Source organism: Mustelus asterias, chromosome 5, assembly GCF_964213995.1.
Source record: "Mustelus asterias chromosome 5, sMusAst1.hap1.1, whole genome shotgun sequence".
NCBI lineage: Eukaryota > Metazoa > Chordata > Chondrichthyes > Carcharhiniformes > Triakidae > Mustelus > Mustelus asterias.
The window spans coordinates 122,467,252-122,484,870 of NC_135805.1; the positions used below are offsets into that span (position 1 = coordinate 122,467,252).

A 17,619-nucleotide genomic window follows, 5' to 3' on the forward strand; every position below is an offset into this window, starting at 1 on the left:
CTATGAGGAGACGTTGGAGAAACTTGGTTTGTTCTCACTGGAACGATGGAGGTTGAGGGGTGACCTGATAGAAGTCTACAAGATTTTGAGAGGCATGGACAGAGTGAATAGTCAGAAGTTTTTTCCCAGGGTGGAAGAGTCAATTACTAGGGGGCATAGGTTTAAGGTGCGATGGGCAAGGTTTATTGGAGATGTACGAGGCAGACTTTTTACACAGAGGGTGGTGGGTGCCTGGAACTCGTTGCCGGGGGAGGTGGTGGAAGCAGATATGATAGTGAGTTTTAAGGAGCGTTTTGACAAATACATGAATAGGATGGGAATAGAGGGATATGGTCCCCGGAAGGATAGGGGGTTTTAGTTAAGTCGGGTAGTATGGTCGGTGCAGGCTTGGAGGGCCGAAGGGCCTGTTCCTGTGCTGTAATTTTCTTTGTTCTTAATCCAGAGATTAGTAAGGATATGCACCTCGCTACAGAGAGTTGTTGAGGCGAGCAGTATAAATTTATTTAAGGGGAAGTTAGATAAGGAACTGAGGGAGAAGAAAATAGTGGGTTTTGCTGATAGAGTTCAGTTTGAAAGGTTTTGAGGGGGCCCAGATATAGTGTAAACACCAACACCGGCTGATTGGTTTGACTGGTCTTTTTCTATATAATGCATGTTCTATATAATTCTATGTAAGGACACATATTTAAAGTAGTTCCAAAAGAGCCAGAGGTGAGATTACGAGATTTGCTTTTTAACCTAGTGTGTTGTTTTGATTTGGAATGCACTCCCTGTAAAGATGGTGGAAACTGATTCAATAGCAGGTTGTGAAGGCGAACTGGATATATACTTGAAGTGGCAGAAACTGCAGCTAAATGGGGAAAAGCAGTGAAATGTGACTAATTGCAACGCTCTGGTTCTGGTAAGATGCGCCCTCTGGCCTCTTTCTGTATTGTAAGATTCTATTATTACTTGGCAACCTTGCTTGGTGATAATGGCCATTACATGGGAGCTGAGCAAAGCATTAATGGGTATTACTTGCACAATGTTTGTGGATGTTATTGAGAACAGTGCAGTGTTGGTGGGCATTATTTGGTTCATATTTACAATGTTGGATAGGGCTTTACCTTGTTAATGTGAGAGTTGGTGACTTCACATCTGTATATCATCTCACAGCTGATGATTACTGATCTAGACTGCTGAGAGAAAGGGTGGAGACAAAGGAGCAGCGGATTGTCAAATCAGTCCAGGTTGCGCGCACTATCATCTAAGGCCATTTGACGATTTCAGGATTCTCCTGCTGGTCTTCCACCTTGTACCTTCCATAAACTTCAGTTTTTGCGTACCTGTACCAACACGACGTGGACTGGGATGCTTCAAGAAGGGGGCTCACCACCACCTGTGATGGGTAATAAATGGACAATAAATACTGACCTTGCCAGCGACACTCCTTTCCCATGAATAAAAAAAACACTGCTGCCTCTTCACCCATCACTCCTGTGCTCGCTGAACTTCATTCTTTCCCAGTCGGGCAACAACTGCATTTGAAAATATTCATCCTTGTTTTTAAATTCTTCTATGTGGCCTTGCCACTCCCTGTCTCTGTAACCCCACTTCAGCTCAATAACCCTCCCAGACCTATTTGCTCCTTCAATTCTCGCCTCTTGAGTAACCTTGGTTTTCTAGACTGCATCATTAGCAGCTGTGCCTTCAGGTGTTTAAACCTTAAACTTTGGAATTTGCTTCCTAATGCTTTCCCTCTTCTCTACTTCCATCTCTCCTTTAAAACGTTTCTTTACCAGTTTTTGGCCAACTACCCTTACAGTTCTTTATATGGCTTATCATAGAATCCCTACAGTACAGAAAGAGGCCATGTGGCCCATCGAGTCTGCACCGACCACAATCCCACCCAGGCCCTACCCCCATATCCCTACATATTTTACCCGCTAATCCTTCTAATCTACGCATCCCAGGACACTAAGGGGCAATTTTAATGTGGCCAATCAACCTAACCCGCACATCTTTGGACTGTGGGAGGAAACCGGAGCACCCGGAGGAAACCCACGCAGACACGAGGAGAATGTGCAAACTCCACACAGACAGTGACCCAAGCTCGGAATCGAACCCAGGTCCCTGGAGCTGTGAAGCAGCAGTGCTAACCACTATGCTACTGTGCCGCTTATGTCAAACTTTGTTCGATAATGCTTCTGCTGTTGCTGTCATTTTGAGCAGTTATCATGCAATGTCATTTATGCAGCCATTCCAATGAACCGGTTTGTTTTTTAAAATAATAATTCTTGGGATGTGGGTATTGGTGGCAAGGCCAAGATTTATTGCCTATCCCTGATTGACCTGGAGATGTTGATGCTGAGCTGGAACCTCAAGCCATCGCTGTTGTATGGTGAAGGTACTTCTGCAGTGCTGTTAGGTCAAGCATTTCAAAACTCAGTGATCGAGGAGCGTTGATTATATTTCCAAGTCAGGATGGTGTGTGTACCTTGCGGGTGGTGGTGTTGCTATGCAGCTGCTGTGCTTGTCTTTGTAAGTGGCAGAGATTGTGGACATTGGAGATGCAGTCAAAGAACCCTTGGCGATTGCTGCAATGCAGCCTTGATGTGATGTTATTGGAGGGGATTGGATGTTTAAGGTGGTAGATGGTTGTGGATCAAATGGACAGCTTTGCCATGGATGGTACTATCCTGCTAAATGCTTGCCATTGGGCACATTTTGCAATGCATGTGTGATAAAATTAATTGTAGAGATCCTGTGATTTGAGACCAGTAATCAAATAGTTGAACTTTCAGCAAAAAGAAAATATCATCTTCCAGTATGATGGATTTAAATGTTTTCTCTATGTACTGACTCATTTCTCATTTCACAGTTGCAGAGATTTAAGAGGAATAATACTGGTTGCAATATATACTTAACCACATCCAAATTGATAACCATGAAGGGCTGTGAAATTGGATTGTGATCCAATAAATCAATCATGATCTAATTAAATAATCGAAAAGGCTTAAGGGTTTCGATGGCTTACTTCTGTTCCTGTGTTCCTTTATAATTTAGATACAATTTTCACAACATTTTTGGTTAACAGTCAGACTTGGTCTCATGATCTACTTTCTGTTCAGTGAATGTCAAAATACTTGAAATAAATTTGAGTGGTATGCTGTTCAGCTTATTTTCAAGCCAGCAACAATGCAACTAAATTATCAAAGTCCCCCATCATTTTAATCAGTTAGCAATTGGCAGATCATTTTGCAGTAAAGATGGCAATGAGGCTGCAAATTAAACATATTTTGAGTTCATTGTCCTGAATGATTATGGCTGGAATTCTCCGATGTCGTACGCCCAGCCACCACTGCCAACGGGAATGGAGAATTTGGTGCTCAGCCAAATCTCCATTCACAGCAACGGGACCGGAGAATCCCAGCCAAGAGCAAGGTCGGAGAATCCCAGCCCGCCCATGTTTTGATTTGCTGAATGTTCAGTAATCTGATTATCAATCCCATGTCATCTTTTTATTTGTTCATGGCATGTGGGCATCACTGCCAAAGCCAGCATTTAATGACTGTCCCTAATTGCCAATAAATGCTGGCTTTGCCAGTGATGCCCACAACCCATGAATGAATATATATATTTTAAATGATACGATTTCTGCAAACAATCCTATTTGAAATGCAACACCAAATGTGCCGGTGTTGGACACTAAGCAGGGTAATAAGACAGCACGTTTTGGAATTGTAGCATCTTTAAAAACTCCACCTTTGAATGGTTGGGAATTATGTTGTAGGTATTTCCAGTTACAGATCTATGATTTTCCTGTTGAACATGTTTCCCCTCTTAGTTTTAGCAGGTTGAGCATCAAGTCCTTAGAAGGGGACAGGTGGATATTTACCAAACCATATCAACTGTTCCACACAGATATAAGCATATCTTCAAATATCTTCCGTTCACTGTATAAAAAAGTAAGATATGTTTTCTCTAAATAGATTGAGTGGTTTCATAGATGGCAGAAACATACAGGCCCAAATCGTCAATGTCGATGCCTTTTCTTTTGAAACTTTTAATTTTCGAGCTAACTCTTGTTAGTCAACTTCCATCAGAAGAATTTAGTTGTGATCATCAAAGCTGTTTGGAATGACTGAAGGGTTTTTCATAGAAATAATTATAAGCCCAGGATTTTTTTGAAAAATGCTGGTGAGTTCATGGCATTAAATGCTCTGATCCGGTGTCATTTGGATGTCCATTTAGGATAGTTGAAAAATATGGATTTTTATAGTTCAGATTCATTTTGGGTGCACAGCAAAAACAGAGATAAATTGAAGCTGAGTTATTGTTTCCACAATTGTTTCCTGAGTGCAGTTTGACCCTAGCACTTTTTATAAGCAGAGTGCAGTAATATGCATGCTGACCTGACTATGCCAAATGCTGTATTCACTAGCCATTCACAAACTGGAAAGCTGATTCTGTGACTGCTGGGTATGTGAGGTGACTTCAATCCAATTATTGAATGAAAACCATGGCCAGAACCTTTTGGCTGCTCACCCTGGCGGGATCTTCTGGTCCCACTGATGGCGCACCCCCACTGCAGTTTTCCTCATGATGGGGGATGGAGTCAATGGAAAATCCCATTGACAGTGGCGGGACCAGAAGATTCGCCACCGACAAATGGTGGCCTGCCTCCCACCGCAGGAAACATGCTGTGGGGAGACCAGAGAATCTCGCCCCATGTCTAGATTGAGTAGGATCGTCAGTGGGGGGTTGTGAAGAAGAATCTTTTTTATGCAGTGCGTGGTAATGATCTGGAAACCACTGCTTACCAAGGTGTTGGAAGCGGAGCGGATCTATGATTGCAAAAGAAAATTGAACAGGCAGTTGAGGGAAATAGATTTTGCGGGATGGAGCAGGGAAATGGGTCTGGTTAATTGTGCTGCTGACAGCTGGCATGGAGCTGATGGGCAAATGGCTTCTCCCTGTGTAGTAATGCTTCAATGACTCAATTCAAAAAATCATGGACCATTGATTGGAATTGTGTTTTTGTTGATTATCCTCCATGAGTTGAATTTTGTGAAGTATTTTCTGATTTGGTTGTACATAATTATTTGTGTTTGTTTACAGGGAAGCATTAAAAGCAAAAAAAGGAAATGCATTTAGTTTAATTCAATTCAAATTTTAAAACCAAGAAGCAGAAAATGGAATCAGATGAAAATTTTACTTGAATCTGCTTCAGGTTTAGAAAGTTGATTCACGTGGCTCCTCAGAATCTGAGTTTAAGTTATTATGAAGACTGGTGATATTATTGTGTCATGAAGTGTATGTGTGAAGACATCACAACAAGCGCACAGGAGAGTTATTAAAAATTAGGATCAATTAAAAAGATTTTTGTATTCTGCCTTTGAGAGCAATGATCAACTATACAAAGTCATCTTCCTGCGCTTTCCACTTTGTTGCCTTATCAAGTCTCAACCACCTTCTCCGTCCATCTTGCACCTTTTTACCCGCATCCCTTGACACTTCTAAATCTTATGATCCTGGATCAGACCCCAAATGTTTGGTGCAATCCCTAAGAGACCAACAATTTTTGTTTAAAGTAGACAAAAGTTTGTGATTTGAGACACCTGCTGAGAGAATAAAGCCACAGGATTCCATGGGTTTTGAACAAACAAAAATAAACTTTATTGTACAAGGTCAGAAAGATGAAACAATTTGCAACATCTCATTTGTGCTCTAACATTCAGGGTTAGCATGAGGTACATGTGGATTTACAGACAAACTGGGGTCGAACACATCACACTACACAAAAAATAGCAGATGCAACCAAACCAGACTCCATGGCTTTCTCAATAACTGACCTAGACATTACTAAATACCATGAGCTAGCCAATCTCTTTGAAACTTTGTCTCTCTTATGAGGGATTCCAGTCTTCACTTTCAAAGATCTTGCCTTGGAACTCTCCCCAAATGTCGCTCCAACGTGGATGGCATCAACAATGGTCCACCTTGCACGGTTTCAATCAATCCTCTAAGATTCCATTCCTTCATCTACCTTCTTGGATCCTCAAGGCTTCTCGTGAGCCTTCTTTGATCACCAGGGCTTCTCCTGAGCCGTCACCTTTCATAGTCTGCCAACCACTGCCCTTTTTCTGCTTGGAGGCTTTTTCTCTGCCCCTCCAACTTCTTAACTGGGACTTCTCCCTATATCCTGCTTGGGACTTGCTTTTGGACCTCTTCCTATACATTGCCACTGGTAACATGAGTGAGGTCATCGTGCTGCTTCTTTTTTTTCTCTGTTTTTAAACAAGCGCACTTTACCTGCCGGATTGCTTATGTACCACTGGCTCTTGACCCATGCATGTGAGAAACTCCGGAGATCATTCATGACTTGGACTTTCTGACCTGGAGTTCCACAAGAAAGTAAGTTGGAACTCCTCACAATCTGTACTTCAAAACTTAGCATTGGTCTATAATTTGTGCCTCAGGACTCGAACCATTAGATACTGGGACATCTAATTCTGTTTCAGTACTTAGGTTGACCCTGCTGTTAAGAGTTCACAATTCTTTGCTGATATTATAGGATTTTTAAAACTACAATTTCTTACAGTTCTCTGCCTTGAGAAGAAAGTTTACTTGTTGACTTTTAACAGCTGGTTTTTGGCTAATCTTGCCATTTGTAAGGCATTAACTGGCTTCCCTAATAGTGTGATTAAATACCAACGGTAACATAATATCAGACACATCAACACAAACCCTTGAGCTGCCACCAAGAAAAAATGTCCAGTAAAATGTGATCACCATCTACTTGGGTTGCTACTCCACACCTGCAGATCAATTCTCAAAATTCCAAATTATTGTCATATTGTAAATGCATATGGTTCGAACAAAGATTTATGTATGGGCTTAAGATTCTCCCATCTCTCAGTACACTTCAGTACATCTTTGGATAACTCTTATTAGGAATTATTTCTCCTTTGCCTTCAAGTGTCCCACAATCTGTACTTCAAAACTTAGCATTGGTCTATAATTTTACTTTAATTTTACACCCACTGACTATGTCAAGTGTATCTTGATTGGCTTTAAAAAGTTAATGTCTGCATGGACTATGTGACAGTGCTTTGATGATTTAAAGAGCATTGTCTGACTCTACTGGGCATATTAATCATTTCTGTTCAGCTACCAAGTAGCTAGCATGTCCGGGACCCATTCTTCAGTGTAGGTTCATCATGCATTCCTGAATATTAATCTAAGAAATCACATCTGCATACTTATGCCAATATCTCAGTATCATGCAACACGTGCCATACAATCCAAGCCGTTCTTAGGCTTTCAGGTGGTCTTATCAAGGGTGCCTATGTCAAGATCTTTACATATCTCTAACTGTATGCTCCTGATGATTCAAATAGTGGCCAGACTATCATCAAATAAAGATATCCCAAAAAGTTCATAGGTAAAGATGCAAACATCTCCAAGAGAAAGCTATCAATTTACTAGCCCCATCTACGCTTTCACTAGAATGTGCATTGATACCAAATTGATATATTGCATTAAACAACACCTAAGGTGACTAATTACAATTACCATTTGGTGATGTGTAACTTTTTCTGTCTCTATCTCAATTACTTCCTTGAATTCAATTTTACATATCCCATTAGTTACCAGCCTATCTCATTCATGAGCCCTGGTGAAAGATATTATCATATTTTTCAAAGAAAATCAAACATCCCCGTTTGATTCTAGATATTGGCTATTTCTGTTTTGTTTATCCTTTATCTATGACCTGATCTAAAGATGACCTTTAATTAATTAAAAATATGGTGTAATATTGTACCTATCATTTTATAATTTCAAAAGATCCCAAATTCAAACAGCAATTGACAGTTCATGCTCAATTTATTTCTTCCCAAGAGAAACCTTTTGTTTTGATCTCCAAGAACCACCGAGACTGCGTTTCATTTATTTTCATTTGAAAATTTGATTATCGCTTTGAATATTCCTTTGAGGGCTTGAAATAGGAACTCAACATTTATTTTATCAATTCTAATATCAGAAACAATTATGATCAGGCTTGGTGGTTTTAAATGGTGCTTCTGCATTAGAGTCAGAAGAGTCAGAACATGACTCTCTCTTGTCAATGAAGCTAATAAAACCCTAAACTGAACTCCCCCGCACCCTCCCAGGGGACAACCCAAAAATACACAAAACTGCATTAGCTCAGATTAAAACAAATATCCTACATCTAGGATCAATTATGCTTCTGCATTCTCAGCATGTGAGCTGCCTAGCAGACAGATCAGCACTGTATTCCAGAGTTGAATTTTAAACATATCTTTCACAAGAAACATGACACAAATACATTTCTTAAAGGCTCAGCATTGTCATACTTGACCATCTTTCATTCTCAGGCATTTTGTCTCAGAAGATTCCAAATGACCTGAATGGTTCAGGCCAACTAAACCATTCAGGCCTTTAGTCCAATTGTTACCATGCTTTAATTCTCAAAGCTGCTGGATTTCTTGCTGATTATCAGTACTTATGTGGACTTGAATAATGTCGCCACCTGTTTAAAAAAAATCAATGTTCCATCATGACTTTGCCCAAGAGCCCAATGGGCTAATTTGTCCAATCATATCTGTCAATTTAGAGATTTAAAATGAATAAATATATAAATTTGCATTTAACAATACGAAGGGTGGCACAGAGGGTGGCACAGAGGGTGGCACAGTGGTTAGCACTGCTGCCTCACAGCGCCAGGACAGGGACCCGGGTTTTCTTGCCAGTTTGGGTCACTGTCTGTGTGGAGTTTGCACATTCTCCCCGTGTCTGCATGGGTTTCCTCTCGGTGCTCCAGTTTCGTCCCGCAGTCCAAAGATGTGTGAGTTAGGTGGCTTGGGCATGCTAAATTGTCCATTAGTATCATGGAGATTAGCAGGGTCAATACATGGGGTTACAGGGATAGGGCCTGGGTGGGATCGTTGTCAGTGAAGGTTTGATGGGCTGAATGGCTTCCTTCTTCACTGTAGGGATTCTATGGTTCTATGAAGGTGTGTGATGAATTTTAAAAAGCCTTCAGCTAAAAGGGGTAACTTAGTTTCTGTCTGTGGGGTTGGAGCTGATGGTGAAATGAACTTCTCATATGCACATAATTGTGTCACTTTTTAAAATATTTTTTTGGAAAAACTCCCCATTCATAAAGGAATCAAATTCCATTTTAAACTTTTATTTCCAAATATTTTGGGTCGTTTTTCTTCAACTTTCCCTGAGTTTTATCCTTAGAGATTGAAAACAACTAGAATTTTTACTAATATTGTCAACTTTGAAGGAAAATATTCTTTTATTCTCATCAGCGAAGAGAGTATTTGGATTTCTAGAGTGAAGAAGAGTAATTTTAACATTAACATGCGCATTCTTTTTCTTACAAAGGCTGACTCTCTGCATTTTCTACCCTCCCCTTTCGTTCCTTCCATATTTCTGGCTGAGAGTGTGTGTAATCTGCTCCCAGACTTCTGCTGATGATCTGAAATGCCTGTTCGAGAGCAGTGGGGGAACATAGCCCACTTCACAGTGTGTGAAGGATATGAACTGGTCAGCAGCTCCCTGCAGTATGAATAAGGTGGGGGATTCCAGAAAGAGGACTGCACATGTGAACATGCTTATTTATTCCGGAGACAGTTCTTTAAAGCTTCAACCTGTTGCAAGATTGCACTGTTTATTTGGACAAACGTACATTGGCAGCTGCTGTTTTCCACTATAGTTCTCTGCCAGAGACTTCCCAAGTGTCTCTCTCACCTTGCTGAGAGAGAATACAGGCTCCAAATAACCCCTCATGACTCAAATCAGAAACCAAGTGGCGCATGGCTCAGAGTCATAGAATCCCTACAGTGCACAAGAAGCCATTCGGCCCATCGAGTCTGCACCGACTCTCTGACAGAGTATCCAAACCAGGTCCTCTTCCCCACCCTGCACATTTCCCATGGTTAACCCAACCTACACATCTTGGGACACAGAGGGCAGGATTTTACAACCTCGCTTGGGCGAGATTGTAAAATCCTGCCCGAGGCCAACGGAAATTTCAGTTCTGCGAGCCTCACCCGCCCTGATTCCGGGGTGGGTGAGGCATTAAAATTCCAGCCTAAGGGGTGACTTAGCATGGCCAATCCACCTAACCTGTACATCTTTGGATAGTGGGAGGAAATCGGAGCACCTGGTGAAACCCACGCAGACATGGGGAGAATGTGCAAACTCCATAGAGACAGACATGGCAGAATCACTTTATAGTACAGAGCAGGAAAGTTACTAATTCATATCATCATATTGCCCTGAGAAGACTGGAACTTCTTTAAGTTTAGCAGTGTGCTTAACAGGTCACTGGCTTGAGTGGCTACTATTGATGTTTGTGCAGGGGAGAGCAAAACATTGGAGGGAAACTATTTTGTTAGTAACATTTATTGACTGAGCTAAGTGATGTACTTATTGGATCAGAAGCAAATAATTACGAAGTGAGCATTTTCAGTGAAATAAGGAATTACTGGTGGGTGTCAAAGAGGTATGGATTTTATATTCAAAATACTGCTGAAGTTTTACTTCACACGCTCAAAAGCAGGATGGCAATTGATATATAATAATCCCCCTTTTGGGTGTGATTGACTGAAGTGAACGTGTTTATGGACATAATCTACAAAATTTTCTTCTCAACAGCCAGAGTGTTCAGGAGTTTCAATCTCAGTTCTAACTGGTTATGGCTGGGCAGTGTTTCGGCCATTGAACCATCAATCCAGAGCCTTGAAGTAATAATCCAGAAAATATGAGTTTAAATCCCACCAGAATAGTATACAACTTTGAATTCAGCTTACAAAAATGGAATCTGGAAATAAAAGGTTGTTACGTATAAACATGAGCATGAAACTATTTGGTTATTGTGAGAATCCAATTGGTTCGCTAATGTCCTTCAAGGAAAGGAAGCTGCTCTGTCCTTTATGTAAATCCATCCTGGCAGCAAAGTGGCTGATGCTTAACTGCTTCTAAAGTGCCCTAGCAAGCCACCAAGCTGTATCAAACCACAATTAAAAGGCCCACCATCACTTTCTTAGGGCAACTAGGAGTCTGCAATAAATGTCGGTATTGCCATAGATGCCCACACTTTAAGAATTGATTCTAAAAAAAATCAAATGGCAATAAAAGGAAGCAATGAAAAAAATCAAATGTGAAAAGAAAAACCTGATAATCCTCAATATATGTTGTTAAGTTTTCGTAACCATATTGCTTTTACTTATTTTCTCCTTTTTTACTTTTCACAGTCAAGCACTTCTTATACTCCTGATAACCTCACTACTCAACCACTAACTTTCACAATTGGGAATGGAGAGTCCATCCCAGCTGACCTGCGACGTGTTTGCAGTTCATCCTTATTAAATAAATCTTCACTCTGTTTTCCTGCCAAAACAAATTCAGAAAAGAAATCCTCCAGTTTACCCAGGTCCACTTTCTTGACTTTTTCTGAGACGTCCTTCTTGTCTTCCAGCTCCTTACCCTCAGCCCTCCATACTAAGTCCCTTTTCCCATCCAACTCTTCCTTTAGAAAGTCTAAAACAGCCTCGCCTTCCTATCCCCCATCTCCATTGCATTTTCTGAGCTGTAGTGATTTGCAGTCTTCTCCTGCCTGGTCCTCCTCATCTTTACCTTCTTCGCGATCCACCATGTGCTCTCCAACTCGTGTTCCATTGTCGCTTCATTCATCAAGTCAGAATATACATTCTCCCACTTTTCAGCGATCCTCACATCACTCTCCTAGAATTCTTAATGATTCCAGTGTGATCTCAGCACACACTAATGTTGCCAAATCTGCTGTATCTTCTCCTCCAACTCAGTTGTCATTGTTGACTTCAATTCTAAGGTCTGGAAAACGGCCTCCTGTCTCATCCAAATCCTCAGAACAATCAAAACTAGTCTCTTCGGCCACATCTCTAAGCACTTTTAGCAAATCTCCAATTCCAACAACCCCACAGCCATCACCTTCCTGTCAAAAAGCCAGAACACTTTCCCCCACTCTAGGGAGTATTCTGCTGGATTCTTCTGGAATACTTGGAGGCACTTCTTCAGTCTCATCAGGGTCCCTAGCCTCTCCTTTGTCCCCAGAGCCTGGGAAACACTCTGTTCATTCCTCTTTCACATCTTTATCTCAAAAACGTGGAAATATTGCCACAGGGACAGCTCAAACTCCACCAGGCCCCTCGCCCGTAAAACATCATGTTGATGCCTTGAGCCCAGGGAACTCCACAGCTGCACTGACTTCATGGTGCCATGGCCCAAAGCCCCTTACATCATCCCATTGTCCCTCCCCGAGACATGGACTGCTTTCTCCTGGCACAGCACAGTTTCCTTCACATCGTTTCTCACCAATCAGTTCATTCTCCCTGGCGCAAGAACCAGGGTCTCCTTTACCAGACCCCATTTTAGGTCATTTACCTTCTGAGAGAGCTAGTAAAATTTCCCCCACCCCTCATTATTTGAGTTTAAATTACTGCCCTGCAAAACTTGACAGTCTGTCTCTTACTCCAACAGCTCGTCCCCTTTCTCCTTCTGCAAGGCTCCACAATATGTCCCCCTTATCAGAACAGTTTGTTTCATCTTCCTCCATTTCTTCATCCCCTACTCCAGTTAACTCTTCCCCACAATCTGGTTCCATTACACCTACCCCCTTGGGTATGAGTTCTCTTTCCTCTTCACTAAGACCAAGTTCAGTTTCTCCTGCCCTAAATCAAATCGACCCCCATTCCTCTTCATTAAGACTGAGCTCCAATTCCCCAACTCCAACTTATCCTACCTCACAAAGACCTCCTACTCCGGGACAGTTACCTTGCCATCTTTTCCATTTCCCTAGATCCAGTGCTAGTGTTAATACTCCAGTTCACTGTGCAGCACATTTTTCTAACCCAAGACTTGATATAACATCACCTGGTCCAGCCCAGTCTCCTCCACTGCCAACACATTTCTCAAGTTCTGGCACACAATCTCCAGCACAATCTTTATCCTGTTCCACTGAGAATGAGACTAAGAAACCAGAACAAAAGGTATTTTGCATCTCTTTCTTTTGCATGTTATAGATAGTGATGAATATTGTTTTTTGGAATGGCCCTTTCACCCTCTGCTCTTATTAATTAACCTGCATCAAGTAATTGATATACAGTGAATCTATTTAGATAGCTAATCTTACCCTTCCAGTACTCATGAGAAAAAATCCTGAATTTCCTTAACTTTCCTGAGTTTTGCCAGAATTGCTATCTCGGAGTATATTTATATACTTTCTTATTATGTTAAATACTGATTTGTGAGGTTCAGAAAATGTTCAGTTGGAGTCTTGTGAAATAAGCCTAACTCTTTTGAGACCTGGGACGAGGTGCTGAAATTTGCTCCTTAATTGGTCCTTTTTAAACATTGAAATATTGTATAGCAAATGGAAAGCAACATTAATGGGCATTTTAAACATTGAAATATTGCGTTTCAAATGGAAAGCAACTTTAGTGGGCATTATTAGAGATGAATTTATTGCAGGATTACAAAAGATGGTTGTTACCATATTTACAAATCTGTTCAAATTATAATCACAGCATTATCAACCATCTCCATTCAGTAATAAATCTTTTTGCTATTTTTACTGCGTCACCCAATTTCACTGCTTGTTCCTTTTATTTTTGACTGTTTCACTCCTGCAGTACAAGATCAAGTCAACTTATAAGGCTTTTGCAGCAATACCAACAAACACACTGCTTTTGGAGCAGAAGGTCAGTGTCAGCCATAGGAAACTTTGCTTCAATAGTCCTGCTTTCCTCTTTGTGTGAGCCAACAAGCAATACGTAGACTATTGGCAAACTTTGAGATTGCTGTTGTTGTTGGGGGAGGACAGAGTAAGGTGGATCCTTTCTATCATACAGTAAAGGATCTTAAGCCAACATAATGTTTAATAATATTACAAATGTTACTGCATGTTGAATGGTTGTTGTGAGGTGGATATCATCCCTATGTTGTGTTCTGCAGTATGATGTGTTTTTTGCAATGGGTTCTTACTTTGTCTTGTGGAAGCACTTTCTTCTGTTAAAAATGAAGGGAACTTGGATCGCATGTATCCTGTTCAAGCATTAGATAGAGATTTACCAACTTGCATGCCTGTTGCTCACTAACCCGATCACCTGCAGTTGTTATCTTGTCAAAGTAAGAGTGTATTTTCATCTTTAAGAATCCTAATATGCAAACCTGGGTTTTGTATCTTAATTAAGATCCTGCTGATTTGAACTTCTGATCATGGTGATCATAAGCATTAATATAAAAAAAAGAGTGAAAGCTTTCTGAAGCCTCAACTCTCCAGAAGGTGACGGTTCAAATTTAGCCTTAATGAAGACAAATGTTTCAACTGAAAATGCAGAGTCACAAGATTATGTTTCTGGTTCATTTTGCAGTAAAGCAAAACCCCAAGTGTAGTTAGTAGAGGTGGTGAGTTCAGAAATTATTGGTGTGAGTGCTGACAGCAGGAGACTTATTTTGTACAGGAAAAAAACCAGACAATCTGATCATTACCTCATTGCTGTTTGTAGGAGTTTGATGTGCACAAATTGGCTGCCATGTTTCCAACAACACAACAGTGATTACACGTCAAAAATACTTAATTGGCTGCAAAGTACTTCAGGCATCCTCAGGTTATGAAAAGACATTGTATAAGTGCAAGTCGTCTTATTTTATTTGGTTCAATGTATGCTATGAAGAAAGCTATTATTATGCTTAGATAAAATCACTAGCTGCTTGCACACTGAAGAATATCCTCCCTCAGAAAAACTATTGCAGTCATTCTTGAGAAAATACTTTTCATGCAAAACAAATAATGAACCCAGTTGACTAGATTGGATCAACTGCAACAGTACACAAGAACTTTGACACCATTGAGGCCATCAAACCCACAATCCTTTGACAATTCTGTCCAGGTATGTTTCACCATGGCATTGGAGAGTCCTTTGTGGATTTTGAAGACAGACAGCTCCCTCCTTTTCCTCTCCCCCTTCAATAGGATTTCCATGGAAGCCGCTAAAAAGAGGGTTGGCCCTTTATATTGCTCTATAAATTGCTTCTTAGCTCCCTACACTCACAGCCAGAGGAAAGTTCTTCCACACACATTCAGAATCAGAGACTTGCCAACAAAATGAGTGGGAGAGGTCTAGCTGTTACCAAAACAATTTTCTTATCATTTATAATTTTGGAGAAAGAACCTTTTGTCTTGGTGCTTTTTTTTTACAAACTTGTGTGAATACAGCTTGCTTTGCAACACAATTTTTTAATATATATCTTTATTTGCATTTATATTGTCTGTATTATTGTTATTGAATAATGAAGGCATTCAAATAATATACGTGTAACTGAGTCTTTGTTACCTGTGTTAACAGACTCAGAATTCAGTACAGAAAATCTGTTGGCATTTCAAGTCTAGGTGATGCATACTATGCAGTAATGGTGCATGAAATTTAAGTTGGCACCAAGTAGGCATTCTAAGCCCATGACCACAGAAAATTCATGCAAATAACATATGTAGTACATAAATAATTTTTGATTATGTACAGATGATATATCTTAAAGTCCTAGGTCATTCGGCCCATCAAGGTTGTTAAATACACATGGATTGTCTTTCAAATGTTCTTTTCTTTTCTGAGTTTCCATCAAGCTGCAAAGAAAAGTAATGATCCTCCAGACTCCGAAAGACATAAAGAACAACAAAAGGATGCAACAAAAATGGTTAGAATTGCAGAAAGGGAATTCAAGAAAAGACTTGAGGAATCTCAAGGGCAAAACCTCAGGAGTTTACGAACATACGGACATGTGAAATAGAAGCAGAAGTTGGCCATTTGGCCCCTTGAGATTGCTCTGCCATTCCCATAGACCCCCGATAATTTGATTCCCTTGCCTAACAAAAAGTCTATTAATCTCCACCTTCAAAATATTCAAAGACCTCACCTTCTGAGGCAGGGAGTTCCAAAGTCGCAGAACCATCAAAGAAAAGAATTCTCCTCATCTCTGTCCTAAAAGGGCAACCCCTAATTTTAAAACAGTGCCCCCTAGTTCTGAACTCAATCACAAGAGGAAACATCCTTCCCACATCCACCTTGTCGATGCCATTCAAGATCTTATATACTTCAATCAAGTCACCCCTCATTCTTCTAAACTCCAGTGTAAAAAAACCCAGTCTGTCTAACCTCACAATCACAGAATTGTTACAACACCAAACGAGGCCATTCAGCCCATCTTTCCCAATGACCATTGTGACTAGTGCCATTCCTCTGCCTTTACTCCATACTCCTGCACATTGTTTCTATTCAAATCATTATGCCCCTTGAATGCCTTGATTGAACCTGCCTTCACCACATTTCCAGGTAGTGTACTCCAGACCCGAGCCACTTGCTGTGTGAAAAAGCTTTGTTCACATCACATTTGCTTCTTCTGAAAATTACTTTAAATCTGTGCCCTCTCCTTCTGAATCCTTTATTAAGCGGGAACAGTTTCTTGCTATCCAGTCCTCTCACGATTTTGAACACCTCTATGAAATTTCCTCTTCGCCTTCTTTTCTCTAAATAGAACAGTCACAAGCTCTCCAATCTATTCTAATAACTGAAGCTTCTCATCCTTGGAACCATTCTTGTAAACCTCTGCTGCAACCTCACCAATGCGTTCACATCCTTCTTCCAGTGTGGCGCCCAGAACTGTACACGATGTTCCAGCTGAGGTCGAACTAGTGTCTTATATAAGTTCAACATAACCTCCTTGCTCTTGAATGCTAAACCCTTATTAATAAAATCCAGGATACAATAAGCTTTAGTAACTGCTGTTGCTACCTATCCTGCCACCTTCAATGACCTGTGCACATATAAACCCAGGTCCCTCTGTTCCTGCATCCCCTTAAGATTTTTACCCATATTGGGCCAGTGGGCTGACGAATGGCAGATGGAGTTTAATTTAGATAAATGCGAGGTGATGCATTTTGGTAGATTGAACCAGGGCAGGACTTACTCCGTTAATGGTAGGGCGTTGGGGAGAGTTACAGAACAAACAGATCTAAGGGTACATGTTCATAGCTCCTTGAAAGTGGAGTCACAGGTGGACAGAGTGGTGAAGAAGGCATTCAGCATGCTTGCTTTCATTGGTCAGAACATTGAATACCGGAGTTGGGACGTCTTGTTGAAGTTGTACAAGACATTGGTAAGGCCACACTTGGAATACTGTGTACAGTTCTGGTCACTCTATTATAGAAAGGATATTATTAAACTAGAAAGAGTGCAGAAATGATTTACTAGGATGCTACCGGGACTTGATGGTTTGAGACGCTGGATAGACTGGGACTTTTTTCTCTGGTGCGTAGAAGGCTGAGGGGTGATCTTACAGAGGTCTATAACATAATGAGGGGTATAGATCAGCTAGATAGTCAATATATTTCCCAAAGGTAGGGGAATCTAAAACTAGAGGACATAGGTTTAAGGTGAGAGGGGAGAGATGCAAAATTGTCCAGAGGGGCAATTGTTTCACACAGAGGGTGGTGAGTGTCTGGAATAAGCTCAGTAAGAAGTCTCACAACACCAGGTTAAAAACAGGTTTATTTGGTAGCACAAGCCA

The 17,619-nt window shown here is 40.8% G+C and overlaps 1 protein-coding gene across 15 annotated transcripts in view; it reads left to right on the top strand.

The window, feature by feature from the left end:
* mlip (muscular LMNA-interacting protein) overlaps window positions 1–17,619 on the top strand; it is a 204,200-nt gene that overhangs the window by 122,777 nt on the left and 63,804 nt on the right. For all 15 annotated transcript variants that reach the window (XR_013497792.1, XR_013497793.1, XM_078213270.1 and 12 more), the window contains 2 exons: window positions 11,274–13,046; window positions 13,689–13,757. Coding sequence is in view for 13 of the 15 variants with exons in the window: in XM_078213270.1 (XP_078069396.1) it covers window positions 11,274–13,046; window positions 13,689–13,757 (1,842 nt within the window). In the remaining 2 variants the exon portion in view is untranslated. The remainder of the gene's footprint in view (window positions 1–11,273; window positions 13,047–13,688; window positions 13,758–17,619) is intronic.